The sequence below is a fragment of the Branchiostoma floridae genome, chromosome 7, assembly GCF_000003815.2.
Source record: "Branchiostoma floridae strain S238N-H82 chromosome 7, Bfl_VNyyK, whole genome shotgun sequence".
Lineage (NCBI taxonomy): Eukaryota > Metazoa > Chordata > Leptocardii > Amphioxiformes > Branchiostomatidae > Branchiostoma > Branchiostoma floridae.
In genome coordinates this window covers 9,267,094-9,287,702 of record NC_049985.1, presented here as the reverse complement: position 1 = coordinate 9,287,702, position 20,609 = coordinate 9,267,094, and the positions used below count along the sequence as shown (strand labels likewise).

Sequence of the window (20,609 nt, the reverse complement as noted above, 5' to 3'; positions counted from 1 at the left end):
AGCAGACAGTTGTAGCTGCTTGCTGTTTCTGACTGTATTCTCTGATTCTTTTATCTGATTTACGTCTGAAATTAGCTCTCCGAATTGTGAATGCACAAACTCCAGGAGTACCTTTGCATGACAGATATCCTGCCATGACGAATCCTGAGATAAACTCTGAATATCAGCCTCCTCTACCATCTCCAGTAGTTTACCTTTCTTCCTCTGAATGTCCACCAGCTTGTAAGAAATCTCAACATTTGAGTATTCTTCATTGTTTGAGAATCCTCTTTCCAACCTATCCACAAAATGTTGTTTGTGAGTTGACTGTTCCTGCTTGAGCTGCATTTCTTGAACCTTTTGCCTGAATTTAAGATTCTGTGCACACAGCTTCTTCCATTTTCCTGGAATGACAAGTTTACTGGCATCATCTTTCAGCAGAAACTTTTTCTTTTCTATCTCTGGTTCTTCCTTATGTTCTGATACTGTTACCTGATCACCCTCGCCAATCCCTGAGAGTTTAACACCTTCCAGCCACTTGGCAATGTCAGCAGACTGCTGATTGGTTGGATTCCTTTCTGATCCTCTTTCCAAATGTTCAGATGTTGATGCAAAATGTTTATTTTCACTAGACAATTCCACATTATTTTCCTGCTGTGATGACGGCTGTGCAACTGTTCTCTTCTTACTCTCCTGGACTTTCCTACTGGCAGATGTCACTTTTGGTCTGGTAGACAGGGATCTTGTCTGGGACGACTGACTTGTTCGAGTAGAGGCACTTACAGGCCTTGAAGTTTGCCTCTGGGTCCGGGATGACACTTTACGTCTCTCTGGTTCAGTCTTGAAAGGCGCCTGTAGCTTGTATGACTTCTTCACCCCGGCAGGAGGACGACTTGATTTGGGAGGGAGCTTAACTGACACAGATGGAGCCTTTGCTGAAGTAGACGTATAAATGAGCTTGTTCAACTTTGTCTTGCTGATAGAAGCTACCTGTTCATTACCTTTGATTCTCGACTTCTGTCCTCTTGACATACAGTCTGTATCTACTTGTGCATGACTCACTCTGATACCTGATTCTGGCCTTTGCCTCTCATCTTTGACTTTGCAGTTTTCCTCGTCGTATTTCTGATTTGACGTTTCCGCCAAAGTTCCGTTGATGATTCCCTCATCCTGACAGTCAGTTTCTCTTACCTCCCGCTCGTGTCTTTTCCTAACTTTTTCGGCTTTCGCCAAAACGTTGTCCAGCAACTTCAGCTCTTGAATTTCCCGCTCAGGAATGTCTCCAGTAGCGCCCTCCCCCTTCGGAACTTCTCCATCTTGTTCTCGTTTCTCTCCGTGTTCTGTAGTCTTTGCTTCGTGTGGCCATGGAGAAAGAATCTCTCTGTAATCCTGGCAGGAAAGTTCTACTTCTTTTCTCTTTTTCTCGCAGGAATTTTGAACTTTCTCGAGAAGTTCTAACAGCTCAGAAAATTCACACTGCAAGTCAGCCATGTTTGCAAAGGCACCATGGGAATCTGGAATATTCCATACGTCAAAAATACAAAACTTCGTATTTCAGGCTTAAAGCAAACATTTGCAAATTGAAAATGATACCTTGTAACGATAAAATTGACGATCACTGTCTAAGATCTATTCAGCTATCTTGATGAGTTAATGAATAAGTGTAAATATAATAATTTACATCCCTAAGCTATTAGTGTGCTCGCCCATATCTGACATGGCGGACAGATACTGAAAATTTGCAGTCGTTTGGTAGATTTTTACAAATTTCTCTTCTACTCAGTGACTCACGAAAAGACAACATGTCTAAATCGGTCAGCAAGAACAAAGAGAATCAAACTAAGAGTAAGCAGACGAAGGATGACCTTCCTTTCGAGCTGGAACAACAGTTCATTCTGCGGATGCCCAAGGTAGGATCAGTGTTTTAGAAGTTGAAACAAAGACTGGGGCAGGGGCCATGATATTTTTGCATTGCCGCGCCAGCGGCAATGCCTTATGCCCACTATTTACATGGTTGGATGGATCAATGGTTCAAGCAATATTAACCCAGCCCTTCCAAAGCCCCTTCCAAAGGCCCTTCTTTCCTTGCCGAGTTTCATTGCTTAGTTGGACAATGGTACATTCCAGGCGAGTATTAAAACTCTCTTCTAGACGCATGTTACTGTATGTGGTCCAGCGTAATAAATCTATGCTTTAACTCACCATGTTTAGATAAAGATATATCACAAATTGCATCAGAAGGAACTTATTTTGTAATGAAAAATAATGCATATTCATTGTGGGTCAAAAAGTTTTACAAAACCTGTTTAATGTGCCAATAATTCATGTGACATAAATTATGATAATGAGGTAAATTTCCAATATCCCCTTTTGCTGCATTTCCTACTGAAGTCGCTAGGTGTCGCTCTCAGCAGTTCAGTCATAAAATACGCGGCAATGCACAGCTTTTCTTAAAAGATTTCTTGTTTGGTCTCTAATTAGGTTTTGGATATAATTCTCCATGTGTGGTGACGAATCTGACGTTCTTCACATGAATAGCTATACATGATGTACATTTATAGCTTTCTGTCTATTATACCCTTCAGCAATACATGGATACTAGTAAGTCAACATTGGTTGGTAGATTGCAGAAAAAACATAAAATGACTGATCTTTCTCATGAGACCTTCCCTCTACCAAGGGTCCTTCTTTTCAGACACAGACAGAAACCCTGCGGAAGGCTGTCCAGTCTGGCAGTCAGAACATGAAGGACAGACTCTCCATCGAGTTCCAGGCCGACCAGAGACACGCTACTGTCAGGTTTGATGGGGAGGCTCTGTCAGCAAAGGTAATTATAATGTCATACCTGGGGATTTCTGCCAAAAGGAAGATTTTATAATTATTATCTTAATATACCATGCTGGATTCGAAACACACAAGTTTCTAAATGCATAAGAACTAACAATATGATTAACGTTATGTTTTCTTTCCCCTTACCCTACACTAGGCTACAAATTACATACAATACCTAATTCTAAAGCATTTTAAAGGGTACCAAAGGAGAAACTCTTACCTTACAAGTTATCAAAGAAAGGAGGAAGGTACTTTCTGATCTGTCTCTCTTCTTCTACATTGCCAGTATAACTGTATAAGCAATAAATAAACAATAAACTGTCCTTTGGCATAATGCAACAGCATTGCTGGCACATGACACAGCAGCAGCTATGTTACACTGACCTGTCATACGTAACATGACATGTTCTACATTTTATTTTTTCTAGCTTGTAGACCTTCCATGTGTCTTAGAGTCCCACAAGACAATAGACAAGAAGACCCTGTACAAGACAAATGACATCTGTCAGATGTTGGTGTGTAGCACAGAAGACCAAGATGCCAAGGAAGAGGAAGTAGATGAGTCTACACAAAAGAAAGACAAGGATAAGAAGTTTCTCTATAATCATGGCATCACACCAGCCCTGAAGAACGTTCGGAAAAGGAGATTCAGGAAAACCATGAAGAAAAAGTACATAGAAAGTCCTGATGTGGAGAAGGAAGTCAAACGACTGCTGAAGGTGGATAATGAGGCTGTTAATGTCCGTATCCTTCTACTGCTGCTGATTTCTTAGTTTATCTAATTTTACTATGTATATGTCTTTGTTTATGGTACCGTTGTAACACATGTATAAATAGTAATGCTGGGGCCAAAATCTGTAGCTTTGCAACATTGATTTGCTAATCCTATCAGTAACTAATTATTATGTCATCTTACTTTTTAAAATGTCATGCTGTAGCATTAGATGAAAAAAAAAGTTATGATCTATTGAAAAGTTTTTTTGGCAATTTTTACTATTCTAGTGTAAAGCCTCACTAGATAGTGTGACTAAAATCACGCTCCTAGCAGCTGGCCTTACAAGTTACAGTTGCCACCTCCAACAGAGCCAGTGAGAGATTGTGTAAACACAGGCTACCTCATAGTGCTAAAAATGTTGAGTCCTGACAGTTTTAGTTTCCTTGACTGTGTGTCAGGATGGGAAGTTATAGCAGATGATGAGAATGAGAACAAGGAGCAGAAGCCTGTAGTGAACCTGGGTGGACTGGAGATCCCCTCCCCCTCCTCTAGCGCTGCAGTGGCACAGGCTGGGGAAACCAGCATGAGCATGAGTGAGTACTAAGAGAGATCACACTGTTGGTACTGAAACAATAGTGTATTAAGTGCGTCAAATAGCAATTACCCAAGCAACTGGATATGATTTTGCAAACCCAAATTACTATTTGGCATATCTTATTACCTACATGTCTAACCTTCATCGACGTAGTGTAAAAGTGATTGAAACAAAAGTATCATACAAATGAGAGAGCACCTTACATTGGTCTTTGTACACCCTTCATTAAGTGAACTGTATTTTTTTTATTTTTCTACTTGATACAGTGTTGGTAAAAAAAAAACAACACTAGATCAAGCACCTCAATTATCTTTTTCTACACCACATTTTACAGCATTTGACAATGACCTTCATGAGCTGTTCAAAGACGTGAGCAGCTCAGATGAGGAAGAGGGGGAGGAGAGTCGACCAGCTCCAGCAGAAGAAGAGGAAGTCAACATCATGGACTCTGAGGATGAGGCTAGCAGGGGGGCTGCCGGTGAGGGGAAGAGCCAATCTGGCAAGGCTGTTCCATCCACTTCTGGTGCAAAGATGGAACGGAAACAAGAAACTAACACTTCTGATAAAGGTGATGATCCTTCAAAATTTTTCACTTATTTCTTAAATTCAGAGAATGTTTTAAGGCTTAATCAAAACATTTAGTACATGTGGAAATCAATTGCGTTCACAGTGTCTCAGGTACCTCTGACTGGAGTCAAACCTGTTGGCAAAAAAGGCTATACAAAACTTTGATATGTCTCCACCACATGTCAGTCGACAGGGTTTGTTGAGTCCTGACAAGATTGAGTAGGCAATGTTTAGATGTTGTTACTTGCCTTGCAGGAGGTCTGCAGACTCAGTTGCAGCAGCTGGAGTCAGACCTAGCCAGGTTACGGGAGAAGAGAAGCCTGCAAGAAGAGATTGTCCGTGGGGTCGGGAACGAAGATCTCAGGGTAAGGAGTTTTAATCTCCAAGCAGATCCTACAGTAGCTAAGATGGTATCAAAAGCTGCCAAAATAGTGAAGCTGGCCTACCAGTAGCCAAGCACATTCCTAGGCCGGCTTCACTCTGGCAGTTTTTGATAAGTTATCTTATGCTACTGTAGGATCTGCTTGGAGATTGTGGTGTTTGTCCATGTAGGGAGCACTGCTTCAGTTCATTAGTGTGTGTATATATGCCTTGGATTTAAACTTATTAGATGTTGCTTCTAGAATGCCAACAGTCGTAGTGGATAATTTTGTTATTGCCTGTTCTGAACTAATAGGAGCAGTTATTCAGAAACTTTAATTAATTTCTCTTGTTTCTTTACAGCAACGCTTCCAGGCAGATTTAAATAACATCAGGGCAGAAGAGGCAAGAAAAGAAGCAGAGGTGAGTTGTCTTTTGAGCAAGATTGTGATTTTGTAGCATGTCAGATGACTTTTATCCATTAAAACAGTGGCCTCTTGTATCGGGTCTTTTATACCTCATACATAAACAAATGTATTGATTTGTTCTTCTTCCTTCAACTGCAGATTGCAAGAGTGAAGTCTGCCCTGGACAGCAGTTAGAACATCATATTTTGAAATTATGTATAAAAGTGGTTAAGTCACTCTATGTATAAATTTCTCTTTCTCCATGGGTGTATTGTTCTGTATCAACCTGATTCTCTGCTTCAGGTTTCTCCCATTGTTGTATATCATTTACAGTGTAATTGTAATGAACAAAAAATCATTGAGAGTGCATTAACTTAAGTGATTTAAAGGAACACACATATTGGTAGCTGTCTTGCGTCCTACACAAAGTAGGGACTGGATTATGCCCTACATGCAGAAGGTTATTACCTTAAAGTACCAGTAAACAGATAAACTGTATATATTTCATGTATTGTAAATAACAGTAAACTTGATAAAATCACGACAAGGCCATGTCTGAGTCTGAATTCATTTTATTGTGCTTGTTCTTGTCCTTGCACTTGGTGCTAGCTTAAAGCACATTCGGCTCTTGCCACAACACAACATTAGCCAGTAGCACACACATGACCACTCTCGAAGAGACACCTTCTTCCAGTCTTCAGCATTCATTATCTAACAGCTTCTGTCTAGCCTTATCTGTAACCTTACCAGATAGAAAACATTCACCAATGGGGACTATGAACTTCCTGCAGAACCTCTGAGCATTTTAAACTGTTTCAGCTCAGAGGTCATTATCAAGCAGCCATGTCTCTTGGTATAGGTGTTTAGCATGTTTGCAGTAGCAGCCTGTTCTCTTCTTTAGATTGCAATGACATTGCACAAGTACATCTCAAGGCAAGCAGATAAACCACATGCTCATCAGACCTGATGGTATTTCAGTTTTTGTTTCAAGATAACCATAAGTTCTGTTTCATACATTTAGATCTGTCAAGCAACATTGCCCGCTTTATATCTGTGCCACACGCACCTGGTAATACTTCCAACACATTGTACAAAGTCAAGGAAACAAATGACGAAAAAGGAGGCATGACCAAGACATAGCCTATATAGACCAATCTCTGAAACTGTTAACCACAGAAAACTTGTCACAGATTTAGTTACAAAGTAGAGAATCGTGGCAAGACTAGTAGGACCGGAACGCATACACTTCCTTGAAGAGGAATATTTTTGAAACCCAAACTATTTGTACTTGTCCTGAGAAAACTCAAACTATGGGTCTATGGGTAAAGCTATCTAATGGCACACATATTTATTTCACAGTGTAGTTTTGACATGTGTTCTACCTAGTATTTATTTGGAGATTTGTACTAAAATATAACAAATGGTTGGATGGAATGTTAGTCCTATGTTAAATTTCTCCAGATTGCAGTTAAATACCATTTCCCCTTCATGGCCAAAATAAAGAATATGCCAGGTCGCATATTAGAACAAACTCAATTCTTGTTTCACTCTCTTACTGTACTTCCAAGGAGGTCAGCTATCATTTGGTGCGCTTCTTCGAAATCAAACTTTTCCTTCTCATGTTGCTTCAATAGAACTGCAATATTGATGTAGAGCTGGCTGACATTGTTACATTGCAACTGGTGACAAACACAGAAAACAAACACTGATTTCTTGGTGGCACTTGTTCCATGCAGTACAGTGCAGTGTGCTAATAGACATGTCAATACTTCACAGAAACTCCTCCAGAGTTGATGTTAACACAACTTTTCTAAAGAAATCTTGCTGAAAAAAAGACTGTAACGTTTAAGACAGCTGTACGAAATGTGGGAAAATCTTTGATTCATGTGTAAAAAAAAGATGTCTAAGAAATAAACAAATGACAACAACACTAAGTCTTCAATTTGACATGAGCTTCCCTTCTCTTCAATTTGAACACACACACAAAGAAAGAAATACTTATTTGTAGTCTTTCTTTTGCATTTGTACATCATGACCGAGGTGGGAATTGATCAATCCATTCAAGATGGTGGGAGCAAAAAGTGCAAAGCATCTCTAACAGCGACAGATCACATCCCAAAGTCTAGAGGAGTTTCCATGTCAACCTGACTGTGACTACTATTTCCACGATGCAGCTTGGCAGGCTGTTCCAACTGGTCGTCAGGAACCAGAATTAACCGGTTTGGGCCAGTGCCACAACAGTGAAATGCAGCTCCTCTGGATCCCTGGCCATAAACTCCTTACACACCTTGGCTGCATCCTACATAACATACAACACAATAACAGAGAACAACAGTCAATAAAGAAAAGTAGATACAGATGTGGGATAAAATGGAATAGTCTAGCAACAATTCTGACAAAGACAAACGAAATGGTGAAAAAATCATACCTCAAGGAAGCTGTCAGCAGTGGTTTTCCCATGGTTGATGGGAAAAGGCTTTCTGCCATCTGCAAGAAAAAATGAGAAACCAGAATCAAACCAATGATCACTAGTTCTGAAGTTCTACTGCATTCTGCTAGGTAGCGCTTTCATACCATTGAGGGAGATTCTTACAAAAATCTCTCATTCCAGATAAATCGATGAGGCAAAGAAGTAAAAAACTACCAAACCAATGATCACTAGTTCTGAAGTTCTACTACATTCTGCTAGGTAGCGCTTTCATACCACTGGGGTAGATTCTTACAAAAATCTGTGATTCCAGATCTTCTCTATATTCGACGAGGCAAAGAAGTAAGAAACTACAGTACCAAAATTCACTCGTATCTTTCTAAGTTATCCTTTCACCAACAGAGCCACTAAAAACATGTTGTCCTTGCCAAAGAATCCCGAGGACATACCCAGTTCATACAGCTCCCCTTCCTTCTGCACCAAGGCCACAAAATGAAGGTTGATCTCGTCATCACGGCTGGGGGTCTGAGGATAATTCAAAAGATATCAAAATGTAGACCAAAAAAATTGAAAAGGGTCCTTATTTTGTTATGTACACTAAACTATTTACAATCTTACAAAGAATACCAAATCTATTGATTGACAACCAGTGTTATTTATCTATTTGATATCAAGATTCACAGAATGAGATCTGAGAGGTGTGGGCAACTGGATGGTACATCCTTTACAAGGCCCACACCTCCAGCGTACAGTTAAAACAAGCTATAAATGAGAAATAAGCAAACAAAAAAATAGTTACTGTCACCTACCTCTGTCTGTCCTTCCAGGGCACTTGATTCATGGGCAACCTTGATTGACTAGGGAATGAGAACAACATGGACTTATAAATGTATTAACAAATGGTTGAAAATCTATCCAGCAGTCTCAATTATATTTTGCCACACAAGCTTGCTTACTTGCTTACACACAAAAAGTTTTTATTAAAAGTCAAAATTCATTAGTTATGTAACACTGAAAATGGAGTAAATAACCGTACCTCATCCTTTTCTAGGTATGCAGCTCTTTCAACTGGATCCAAACTGGCTGTGTTTTCCAAAAATGTCTTCAGAGCTTTCTCTGGATAGACCAAAGAAACAAGTTGCAAGACGTTACAAAACAGTTCTGTGAAAATCAACAACAGATTACTTGATCATCTTACAAATCATCTGACAAATTATCATGTCTTCGTTTATTTACTCATGACAGCTGATGCATGGCTATAGTTGCTATTGCATACACAATATATGACCCAACGTAATCTAGAAAAAACATATTCCCAACCTCCTTTTGCCTTATACATGAAAGAGATACACATTCGGATATAAGTATACAGTAGATTGAGTCCACACCTGGCTTGATGGACTCCTGGTTGTTGGCAATACTGTGTAGAAGAGCGATGGTCCCACAGGCGTTCCCTATAGTCTGCTTCATGTAATACAGCTTAGAGGTGACATTCTGACCTGCCTCCTTTATTCTCTCCTCTTCACCCTTGCGATACTGCTCATACTGGGGGGAATGTTTAAAAATGGAAGAAGATTCAATTATTTCTTTCAACTTTTTCTATGAAGGAAACAAAATTTTGTAACAGAAAGAAAAATACAGATTTCAGCTTGAAGACTTACGGCATGCACTACTTTCATGATTTTGTGGGAGTTTACAATGTTTGTCAATCTCCAGGCAGATTTACCAGTGGCATAAGATAGTATCAATTTAGCTAGCTAAGGAGTACAACTGGTCAAAGGGAGTCATCAGCCACCGGTAGCCAAACACACTCCTAGGCCGGCTTCACTCCTCTGGCAGCTTTTGCTACCATCTTATGCTACCGTAAGATCTGCTTGGAGATTAATGTTTGTCCAAGTTTACCTTGTCATTGATGGGGAAGAGCAGGAGTAGAGCCACACAAGGCTGAGGCACCATGGCCAGCAGCTCTGGGTCCAGCCCAAACACATCTGTGTACGACCAGCTGCCTGGCATGCCCAGCTCCTTCACAAACTATCAACAGAACCACAAAACACTAAATACTCTACTTACATTTTCACAATGACAATGTAACATCTGTCTAGCAATGTTTGGGCTACATTAAATGGTGTGGTGACTGAGGTGATTATCTGGGTTTGAAGTAACTTTGTAACCCCTCTGAATGTGCTGAACAGCCAAAACAATAAATAAATTATTCACTTGATTGTTTTGTCTGTAAAAGTATATCATGTTCTTATAGCCTTGATTTACTGGTACAAAGCCATTTTTTTTAGTTTGGATGAGTGATTGTTTGTTCTTGCAGTTCTTCATTTATTTGCTGGGGGGCAATGCTTACATTTAACAGCACTGATTTACTATTGAGTCACTTTGATTATCATACAGAGGACTGTTTGCATACCTACCATAGGTACATGATTAGTTTTTCAATGAGAAAGTAGCCAACGGTCAGAAATATGACAAATCAAATTCAAATCATCATCATACCTTAACTTAGATTGCATCATATTATGATCTCATATCGGGCTATGTACATGTTCATGTTATCTGTAAATATACTGTCAATTAGGCACTGTTCCAACATCCATAAACAAATCATAGTTGTCATGGTATCCAGTACGTGCTCACTCAAGGCTGAAGATACTGAAATTGAATCCCTACACAAAACAATGCAAGGCTGTGACATCATTCCTGCCCTTGTTCTATTGATCCACCCATGCAACCCTTCTGGAGTGTTGCTCCACTTTCAGGGCATTCAACTCATTTGAGCACCATCTGCCAACTGGAAAGCACTGAACTAAGCTGTGCCCACAATCCTACAGCTTACAAAGACTTCAGCTGTGGTTTAGGGAGGTAACAGCCAGGTAAGCCCTGCTTCCAACTCAAGGCTACATACATCTGGAACATTTCAGACTTCAGAGGTAAGACTAACAAAATATTTTTACATGGAAAAGTAGGAGAGACTTGCAAAGATTTACTTGGCTGCCAAAAATAACAGTAGACAGGGTTAAATTTTCAGATTGAATCAGAGCAGAAAGTTCAAGAAAGTTGTGTTGCTACCAGTAGACACAGATATGCTAAAAAGCAGTTACTCAAGCAACTGGGTATGGTTTTGAAAACGGCTAGACGTTTCAACTAGCATCCACTAGTTTTTGTCAGTTTCACTGACTAGTGGATGCTAGTTGAAACGTCTGACAGTTTCCAAAACCATATCCAGTTGCTTGAGTAACTGCTTTTGGCATATCTTATTACCTGGATGTCTAACCTTCATCGACGTAAGAGACACAGATAGCCATGTAAAAACTTCATTCCCTGTAATCAATGTGTGTAAACAGAAAATGAAAGCCAAACTGGCGGCACACAACATTATTTCAAAGTACCTTTTGTGATTGCCATGAAGGGTGAGTTTTTGCAAACATTTGCTGTATTGATAACATCATGTACAAAGCTTAGATATACAGATATTTGTGACTTTTTGTGTAGACAATGGACTAAAAAACATGACTGATGTTGAGACATGACTGCGGCCAGGAACCAAGTTTTTTTATCAAGAATTCTGCATGATTGCTACATTAAGTGGATGTGCTGTCTCGTCTACCCGTTGTTTCTTTTGCCATGGGACGGGAGTTGTTTTAATAGTGACGTGACAAAAACACAGTGTGTCATGCGGAAGCCACTGAGACAACCTGATGGTCAGTGTTGGTTTTTCCACTGGTCAGCATGAGGTCATGTTTTCAAGTACAACTGACAAAAGTCAATGTTTAGGAAGACATCTAAATTTAGTCTGCCACATGTCCACACAAGTCCATAACAGCAACAGACAAATCATGACATCATCCATGTTTATTGAAGGAATGATGTAATCTATTATGCTATTTTGCAAGGTTAAACTTCTCTTGTGCAATATTCCTTTGTTGTTGCTTAAAGCCTTGTTTTTTGCCCAAAACATGTAGTACAGTACACATGGACAGGAGCTGATTGATACAATGTATGATAACGAAGGTTCAACTTCGTTTTTGCATCAACTGTTATAGTAGAGTAAGACATAAGATAGGTCAAAGCATGTTTGAGCATTACCTGTACTTTGGTACCTGAAGTTTGGTTTTGGTAGAAGGAAACTTTTTTTGAAGGATGTTCCCTTTCTTTAAACAGAATTGTAACTTATCTAAGCCATGCTTTTACACCATGGCCAATGGACCAGATACCATTATGTGCACCTTCTCTTTGAAACTGGGTGTGGCAGGCAACAAGCTTACTTCCATATGCTGAAAATATGCATCATTTTTGTCCAGGCCTCTACCAAACACTCTATCAGCTGACTTATTTACATTAACTCAACATTTGCTTGGTCCGTTGGTGCATAAGTCTGCCCATGGTATTGACATGGCTTGACAATTTGGCTCTGAGGCTCAATAAAATGTTATATTTTTTGTTAGGCAAATTTTCAAGTTAATGTCAAACCAGTAGTTTTGCAAATATCAGCAAACAACCTATCATAGGGAATAGAATTGCTGACAACTGAATGTGGCTTGAACCTTCACCATTGTCATTGATTATCAGCACATGAACGCTGATGTGATTTGCAAGGTTATGCAGCAATGTGAGAATGGTGACGATCTATCATTATACTTATCGATACTTGATCCACATAATATAATGCTCGTCCTTCTCAGCATTTAGGATTTTATAGATTCTATACAACAATCTCAAGCAATCCTCACAGATGTCCTCATTCACTATGACTACTTTTGTCCCATTGATACCAGTTCACCAAGGATGACAATAGATTGCATTACTTGCTGCCTAGTACCCATTGAAGCTGTCCATGGTGCTGGACTGACAACAAATCACCTCCAAAGAAATAAAGAAAAAGAGTAGAGTAGAGTATGACTTCATTGCAAAAACATTTCCGTTCTAGCATGGTCAGTGGAGACGAAAAACGATAGTCTGTCCGCTTCCAGACAGGGGAATTCTAACTTCCGTTTTTGGGACAATTTTTAGAAGGATGACTCATGGTTTCAGTCTGCCCACCCCCACCCAAAACCACATGTTCAAACATGCTGCACGGGTTACGTACAGTCTAGGCAATGTCAGTCAGAACTGTGCTGTGCCCCTCATTTTGCTTCACCATTCCCACAGAGTACTGCCATTCAAGCGACAGGTTCTAGAAGCTTCACCTGAGAGACGTTACATGCAGCAGGGCGTTTTACTGGGACACGAGACCGCAGCGTGCGTGACCAGACGACAAAAATGAGGTAACGGCACACTTTCTCACCTTGTTCATCACCTGAAAATACAAGAAGGCGACGATTTAGTTAGCAAATTGGACGCTTAAATCGAAGCTACAATTTTTGAGAAAGTACAACCAGAGCTTATTGGAGAAAATTTTTGTAAATTTTACCTCTGGATTGGATTCCAGCGGAAGCCATCTCTGCTTTTCGTCCGCCATGTTGAAATTTCCCACCAAGCCCAGCGGCGGGAAAATGATTTAATCATCCTAGTCAGGGTCTGAAAAGTTGTATTCCTACAGATTCAACAAACATGCAATTCTTTTATGCTGAATGGTTATACTTTTTCCCATGAAATACATGTATATGAATAATTTTCTTTATATATAGATGCATGTAACACATTCTAAAAGTTATTCTAAAGGCATTTGTGTAGTATAAATGAACAACCCCCGCAAAGGGAAAGTCGGTCAGCTGGATCTGGGTACGAGGTGAGACATTAGATTTGCGATTATCTTTCTGACATTGCCATGTAATGATTGTCTGTTCAAAGATCGGGCAGGAATAGCTATATGGCTCGTGTTATGTCATTATTTTGATTGTCACACTTGCCGGGCTATTGCCCTTCTTTGTAACATCGATTCTGCACCCTGGGGCCGAGATTGGTCAGCTGATCCTGGGACATGACATCATTATTCATCATGGCGGATTGGGCTGAAATTTTCAAAATTTGATCAGCGCTTTCTGCTCACGTTTTCCAACAGGGATAGCGGGATTCTCTTCAGGATCCTTCGAGGAAGAAAAATGGACGACAAGGCGTCCATCGTCAACCGAAAATCAGCCGACAGCGGCATCTGCTCGCTGATTGAAGGGGACGGTGGCTCTCCTTCGGCGGCCCCCGATCCTGACGGCATGCGGAGCCCGACCAAACAGGACCCAGAATCGGGGGACTCCGAGCCGGGAACACCTTCGCCCCTCAGTCCGACGAGCCCGATCGTCCCAGATCATCCCAATGATAAGGCGACCAAGAAAGGCCCGTTTCGGCTATGGTACTTGGGGAAGTGTGTTCTCGACCGTCGCTACACGTCGCCGATGTTGCCATGGGTCGTTGCGGAGCTGAGAAGAACCAGCGGACCATCCCGTCAAGAAATCTCTCTGCAGCTCACCAAGTCCACCGTCCGCGGCTCGCTCCAAGGGGAAGACAACGGCCTTCTCTTCGAACACAAACTCCAACAAGTCGCCAGAATGGCCAGGAATCTGCACTACCCGAACTGCTTTGCATACCTGACCAGAGAATCTTCAGATTCGCCCTTCGCATTCCATGCGTTTGAGGCACACGACTCAGAAAAGGTGAGCCTAGAAATTATTAATATTTACTAGAAAATGTGTTCATTCTGTATATTTTCATGTGTTCACCAGAGCTCAGATTCTTATAAAATTGTTAGAGTCATAACGTTGCATGTTAGAACTTGTGAAACTCGTCACCATACAGGAGCCTTTCAATACCGGCATTTGTTATTGTTCTTTGTTTGCTTGTGAAATAGACTCCTCCCCTTTGAGCAATACACCCCAGGTACCTATTGTGTGGCTGTCCAGGGTGCTCTACCTGGGGCGGTGGGATTTTGTTGATTCCTCTTATCAGCAAGTAGATAATAAAGTTGGGAATAGTGACATGTGTTGGTGAGTGCCTTACAGTAAACAACCACTGCATCCTTTTGATTACATCATACCTCACCTCACCTGTTTTCATTCATCATGAAGGTTTCCTATTATTCATTCAACATGTTTGAACAAGAATGACAGGCAATTGTTTTGCCAAAACATGTTGTTTTGCCTCAGACAATCTGTAGACCTGCTCAGACTCAGAGTAAATATTAGTTATGAAATTTGTTTGCTCTCACACTGGTGTTGAGCTTTGGCCACGTGCCTTTGCCCCACTTTACACCATCCTGAGACTGATGTATCGATAATTTGATAAGTGTCACCTCCCTGAATCAGCCCAGGCAGATGTAAGAAGGTGTTTGACGGTCTGACCTATGGGAAATGCTTTGATACTGAATTGAGAACGAGAGGCGATGAAATGTGGAAAGTGTATCTGGTAAAATTGCATCCTGACATTTTTGTATCCCTCTGGGGTTTAAGAAGCATTCAAAAGTAAATCCCAAAACTCTTGCACAGCATAGAAGTTCCTATGATAACTTAAAATGTAGTCAAATTATGTCAGCATCATCAGTTCCACTTTGTGACTTTGAATCGTCAAAAAAGAAAAGAAAGGAGCATTTGCCATTGTCTGATGAAGTAACAATACCAGTATTGTATTTCTTTAAACCAAACTTTTATCTGGGTTACTATCTTTTGCCTCTTTGTTTGTCTAGAGTACATTTTCCCTCAAAAGAGCTTATCTTTCCAAAGTGAATCTTTGGGGTGGCTCAAGATCATGTGTTTTGTTGTTATACCCATTCAATGGGTTAGAATTCAATTCAATTTTCAAAGGTGGCTGCCAGTATTTACAAAAGGCCTCCCTTATCCATTAGAGGAGGTAATGACTTTTATCAGCAGCTTGTGCACCAACCATTCAAGGGCAGTCAGCCCTGGGTGATATACTGCTGGGCAATCATTGCTTTTCTAAAATCATTGATCCAATCTTGGTGAACTCCTGGCATTGTTTGGATACCATTTAGAAATCCATTTGTCCATATGTAGTGCCCTGTTGTAAATTTTAGCATGGAGGCAATTTGAAAAGTTGGCTGCTTTCTATTGGATATCTATTTTTTTTTTCATCTTTTAATGTTTCCTAGGCAATTTTTAAAGTATCCCAATGGAAATTACATTGAACCACCCAAACCCGAGTACCATTTCTACAAATTATGGAAATTGAGGTTGTGCAGGTTTATTGCAGTGTGCTTTCCTTGATAATCTACTTGTGATTGCCTTGCCCAGAGAAATAATCAATAATGGATAAGTGACCCATAAACTGAGCAATCGTGTGCGAGAGACACATTAACAATATATTCACAAAAGGGAACAGATAAAAGGTAGCCTCTATTTGTGAATTGTAAGTTTTTACACTGTGGTACTGGCAAAACTACACGGAGGAATCATTCTTGGAAGATTGATACAAATGTATGAGGCATCTGTATTGGATCATTTGAATTACGTCACTAGCTACTATCAACAGAATATGCGGGCCATTTACGATTTATATGAGATGCATCAGTCACACTAACAGTTTGCTCGTACAAGGAGGCAATGTAATGCTATATGGTAAGCCCTCTGAAATTATTTTTCGAGTAATTTACAGTAGGTATGACAGAGGGTAATTTCCTTGGAAGTTAATTACCTGGACTGGAGTTTCCACAAGATCAATCTGACAGTTACGTCTCGCTGGGTTGAAATTGTTTAATTTTTCAATTGGTTTTGAGTTGGTACATGTTTTGAAAGGTGGCTGGTGATCTGAAATTATATTAACACTGCCAAAGAGCCACACCTTAACTTTATCATACTATTTAACACCTTCAAATCATTTTGTAAATAAACTTTGAAAGTGATCATCTGTCTCTACCTTTTGGCTTACATAGTATGAAAAAAATCAATAAAGATTGCTTAGACCATTACAACTTACAAAGTTGAGAAACTTTCACAACACTATAGGAACCAGGAGACTTGGCAGGTATGCAAGCCATGCACTGTTCAAACCAAAACTTGTTTACAACTTCTTGGTATACTTCATGGCTACCTAATCCCCCCCCCAACGACCTGGAGGTCAACAAGGGACTAGGTAGGCAGGTAGAAATGGTCTTGTTCTGTTGTTAGCATGCTTGTCATCAAAACAATATAGCTTGTTGTGCACCAAGAAGTTAGTAGTAGGTCTTGATAAATAAAATCAATAAAGCAAACAACCATGAGTTATACTGACTGATATGCCCACAAATGTCTATCTTGCATAGATATACCCATGGTGTAAGGAATTTGTGCATGAATATGGACCCTGGCTATGACATACAGCCAGCATAACAGATCTGTGGGAAACCACAACCCAGAGAGACAACAACAAAGAGACATTGGAAGCTCCGAGTAAATACTGGTCAGGAAGCGAACACCGTCTGAACTGTGTTAACCTGTACAGGTTGTTGTTGTTGTTGAGGTGAAGGAACAAAGGCGAGTGGCTGTACGGTGACGCACGTGCTGGGAACGGTTTCTGTGTCACTGACCTGTTTCACCTGAACAACCTCTCTAATTATTCTGTTTACAGCAGGTGAAGAGTGTTAATGAACAGCTGTTAAATACACCCGGGTTTATGACTTTTATAGATGTAAACATATGAACCTACACTTGGCTTGAGCATTATTTGTAAGTGAAAAAAAGTCCATACATCCTTGGCCGTATATGTTTCACTGGTCAAAGGGCACTGAACGCATATCTGATTTCCTGTTCTTTCATCATCAAGGGTTCAATGACTTGTTTTCAGGATGTTTGAGGATAAGGGGGTCTTCTGGTTATACCTGGGTGAAAAGTTGTTTTCGAGTCATTAACAAGTCACCAGTCAGGTGGAAATGTCCGCATACCTCCTCCTGCAGTGTTAAAAGATTTAACGGATGTTTTCTGTTGGGTGTTGCTACCTCCACTAAGAAAGATGCGTCTAACTTTCACCAAGTTTGAAAAAGCCTCAGAAGTTGAAAAGGGGTCTTGGATTTTCCAGGTAAGAATTTCAAGTTTGTATATCTCTTCAAGTTTATTTGCAGACTTTTTAATGTGGCACCTGTGTACCTTGCACCATACTTAACTCCAGCTTGTTTTGGTAAGAAATTTGTGGTTATTAATATTCCATGACATTTTTCATCAGTTTGCTTGAGTGTAGGATTGTACTATAGGTTTGTTATTCCGTACCTACAACTGGGTGTGTTTTGATTGTCCACCTATGCTCCAGTGCCCCTTTGGTAAACAACAACTTGCCAGACTGTTGATTTGGAAGATCTGAATGTACAAACTCAGATAGGGATCTTGAAAGGAAACGGCTTACAGGTAGTGACCAAGGTGTCTGTCTGGTATGAAAACCTGCACTTGTGCAAGAGTCAAGTATGCATTGTGGAGAGTTGTTACAGTAGAGAGGAGATGACTAGAACCGATAACATAACAGTGTTGCAAATCTTTCACGAGTTACGGTGCATTCTGAGAGTCTAGTTATCAGACGGCAGAGCTGCCATGTGTTCATGGTCTCACAGGTCCTTCAACTGAAGGACAGGCAACAGTCCCTGCAAGGGGCACAAGTCAGCAACATTGAACAACCCTGATACAACAAAGAGGAGAACACAGGTTTCCTGTCCCCACATTATGCTTGTCCCAGCTGTCTGTAGAGGGCAGAGGTCATGATCAATAGTCCTTGTCAGAAAGTTGCCTGGTGTATGTAAACTGATGGTCTCTGAGGTTAGCCGGCTGTTCACACTGAGGTCTGGTCATGGAGGAGTCTGACTCTGAAGTAAGTGGATGGATTTTCCTTGAATTCAGCCTGCGATTTTCCCCCCTCACAGCCGTCTTCAGTTCTCTGACATTGCTGACTTGTTTGACCACAGTCTGGCCAGTCGCTGAAGAATGTCTGATCCATTCCCCACATTCACCAGAGCTGGACTGGACAGTACACGTGACCACAGATATGACCACAGTGTTGTTCACAGATATGTGTTCTACTACACTGTATGAAGTGGATGGATGCTAACCTTCTTGCTTTATTTCAACTTCTATGTCGTGTTGCTGTCTAAGTTTATTCTAGCTTCTCACTGCTTCTGCTCATCCCATGGCATTCCTTTCCTTTCCTTTCAAATACCGGTACCATAAAGTTTTACTTTTATGTATTTTTGATGAGGTGTCTCAAGACATTGTAAGTCATCTAAATTGTTTGCATCCCTCCCCCATGGGTAAATGACGCAGTTCTCAGTAAGCACTACAGGTAGGCTCTCATTAAAGATGCCATAAAAATAAGTGAATAAAAGCTGTAAAACAGATTTACATAGCTCTAGTTAACCTTTATGCACAGTGTAAACTATATCTATTGTATTTAACAACAAGGTAATAATGGATATCAAATTGACAGATTATGGTTTATTTGGAAAATATTGTAATATGAAAGCACATTGACTTGATATCCCTAATAAAAGTAATACCTTGTTTTTTTCAATACAACAGATAAAGGTTATACCATGTATAAAGGTGAACTAGCATAAGAAAGTCTTCTGCACTTTTGCTAATTTGTTCAGCTTGCCTTTGAAATTAAAGTTATTGCTGGCAAGTTAGCAGCTTTGATATAATTTTTGTCTTCAGAAATGAACTTAGAGGTTGAAATGCATAAAGCCTCCTTTCAAAGTTTTTCAAAGGAAGAATTTTCGTTGTCGTAATTGTATTGAAGTAGATAAAATGTCTGAAACACCAACATCTTTGTTGACATGACGTCAACTTCCTCTTTCATTTGTAGATGGTACAGTCCTGTCTAGTTCCTCATACCAGACCACAATATTTGTATAAAGTCAGCAGTTTCCGACTTGTCTGTTTCACTGGAACACCTTTATAGATATACTAAAGATGACCATGACAGACAAGGTAGGCCTTCCATCTATCAAGTGACGATTTTACTGAACATATGCAGATGTAACTTTTGTTGGTTCAGCAAATCCTTTGTGGAACAGCTAAGGCTGTATCCTGATTTACCTCCATACTTTTGAATGCAAAGCTATTACTCTGCTATGTACTTCTGCCTTTTTGCCGTGACTGTTGCTATGCTAGGTAAACTGTGCATTTCTTATATATATTCAGCAGTCAGTGATGGTGATTTGAGTATAAGTAGTTTTTTTCATAATGTTGATAGTTTTTGTTGATATAACCTACTTCTATATTGTACAAATACCAGACAGCTGTAGTGTTTGTGCTCCTTTGTTTAAATTCACCTGACCTATTTTCTGAAAGTCTTGCATTTTTCAGCATTTTCTTTGGATTGTTTCATTGTGACATTGATTGTTAAATATCGTCAATTTTGTCAATTACGCACTTTTCTTTCCTTCTAAACCCATAAAAAACTCTGATCACAAAAGCTACTCACCAACAATAAACCATAGCCATAGCTTGTTCAAAACACTAGATATCAAAATTGGAAGTTCTGCTGTAGCACCATAGAAAGCCGCTAGGTGTGCCCAAAATCTAGATATTTTGAGGTCCCAGGCCAATTATCATGACAATGCATCCAGACCTTTTTGAGTTATCATTCTCACTGACGCATACATGAACACTGCCAAAAACATAACCTTCTTGACGAACGTAATAACAGTACGGCGCACCATGTGATGCACAGCACAAGTGTCCGTGGTGTTGTTTTCATTATGTTAACCTTGTTCCTAGAGATGATATTTTGAAAAACATCAGTAACAAACCAGGCACTGCTCTTACTCTTATCTTATCATGCCTGGCAATTTGCCCTTAATATGGATGATATGATGGA

General features: G+C 40.1%; 3 protein-coding genes across 15 annotated transcripts in view; 2 read left to right on the top strand and 1 right to left on the bottom strand.

The window, feature by feature from the left end:
- Nucleotides 1-1,655: 1,655 nt before the first annotated feature.
- On the top strand, nucleotides 1,656-5,966 carry LOC118418981 (transcription initiation factor TFIID subunit 7-like). Of its 2 annotated transcripts, none has more exons than XM_035825154.1 (8): nucleotides 1,656-1,889; nucleotides 2,660-2,806; nucleotides 3,240-3,555; nucleotides 3,985-4,119; nucleotides 4,456-4,689; nucleotides 4,947-5,053; nucleotides 5,412-5,471; nucleotides 5,615-5,966. In XM_035825154.1, the coding sequence occupies exons 1-8, from the start codon at nucleotides 1,782-1,784 to the stop codon at nucleotides 5,648-5,650; spliced, it is 1,143 nt and encodes a 380-aa protein (XP_035681047.1). In that variant the 5' UTR covers nucleotides 1,656-1,781; the 3' UTR covers nucleotides 5,651-5,966. The 2 variants fall into 2 exon arrangements, with proteins under 2 accessions (XP_035681047.1, XP_035681046.1); XM_035825153.1 differs by having other exon boundaries at nucleotides 1,657-1,889; nucleotides 4,944-5,053.
- A 45-nt stretch (nucleotides 5,967-6,011) lies between these two features.
- On the bottom strand, nucleotides 6,012-13,443 carry LOC118418982 (ubiquitin carboxyl-terminal hydrolase isozyme L3-like). Of its 2 annotated transcripts, none has more exons than XM_035825157.1 (9): nucleotides 13,300-13,443; nucleotides 13,174-13,185; nucleotides 9,786-9,914; nucleotides 9,272-9,428; nucleotides 8,920-8,999; nucleotides 8,693-8,740; nucleotides 8,333-8,408; nucleotides 7,884-7,942; nucleotides 6,012-7,754 (listed from the first exon to the last, which is right to left on the bottom strand). In XM_035825157.1, the coding sequence occupies exons 1-9, from the start codon at nucleotides 13,345-13,347 to the stop codon at nucleotides 7,668-7,670; spliced, it is 696 nt and encodes a 231-aa protein (XP_035681050.1). In that variant the 5' UTR covers nucleotides 13,348-13,443; the 3' UTR covers nucleotides 6,012-7,667. The 2 variants fall into 2 exon arrangements, with proteins under 2 accessions (XP_035681050.1, XP_035681048.1); XM_035825155.1 differs by having other exon boundaries at nucleotides 13,076-13,185; nucleotides 13,300-13,372.
- LOC118418979 (TBC1 domain family member 1-like) overlaps nucleotides 13,039-20,609 on the top strand; it is a 47,447-nt gene continuing 39,876 nt past the window's right edge. For 8 of the 11 annotated variants that reach the window (XM_035825149.1, XM_035825147.1, XM_035825143.1 and 5 more), the window contains exons 1-2: nucleotides 13,553-13,617; nucleotides 13,891-14,476. In XM_035825149.1, coding sequence (XP_035681042.1) covers nucleotides 13,568-13,617; nucleotides 13,891-14,476 — 636 coding nt within the window. In that variant the 5' untranslated portion in view covers nucleotides 13,553-13,567. Of the gene's footprint in view, nucleotides 13,154-13,552; nucleotides 13,618-13,890; nucleotides 14,477-17,563; nucleotides 17,826-18,531; nucleotides 18,603-20,609 lie in introns of those variants that run through there. The other 3 variants (XM_035825145.1, XM_035825151.1, XM_035825152.1) reach the window with 3 other exon arrangements.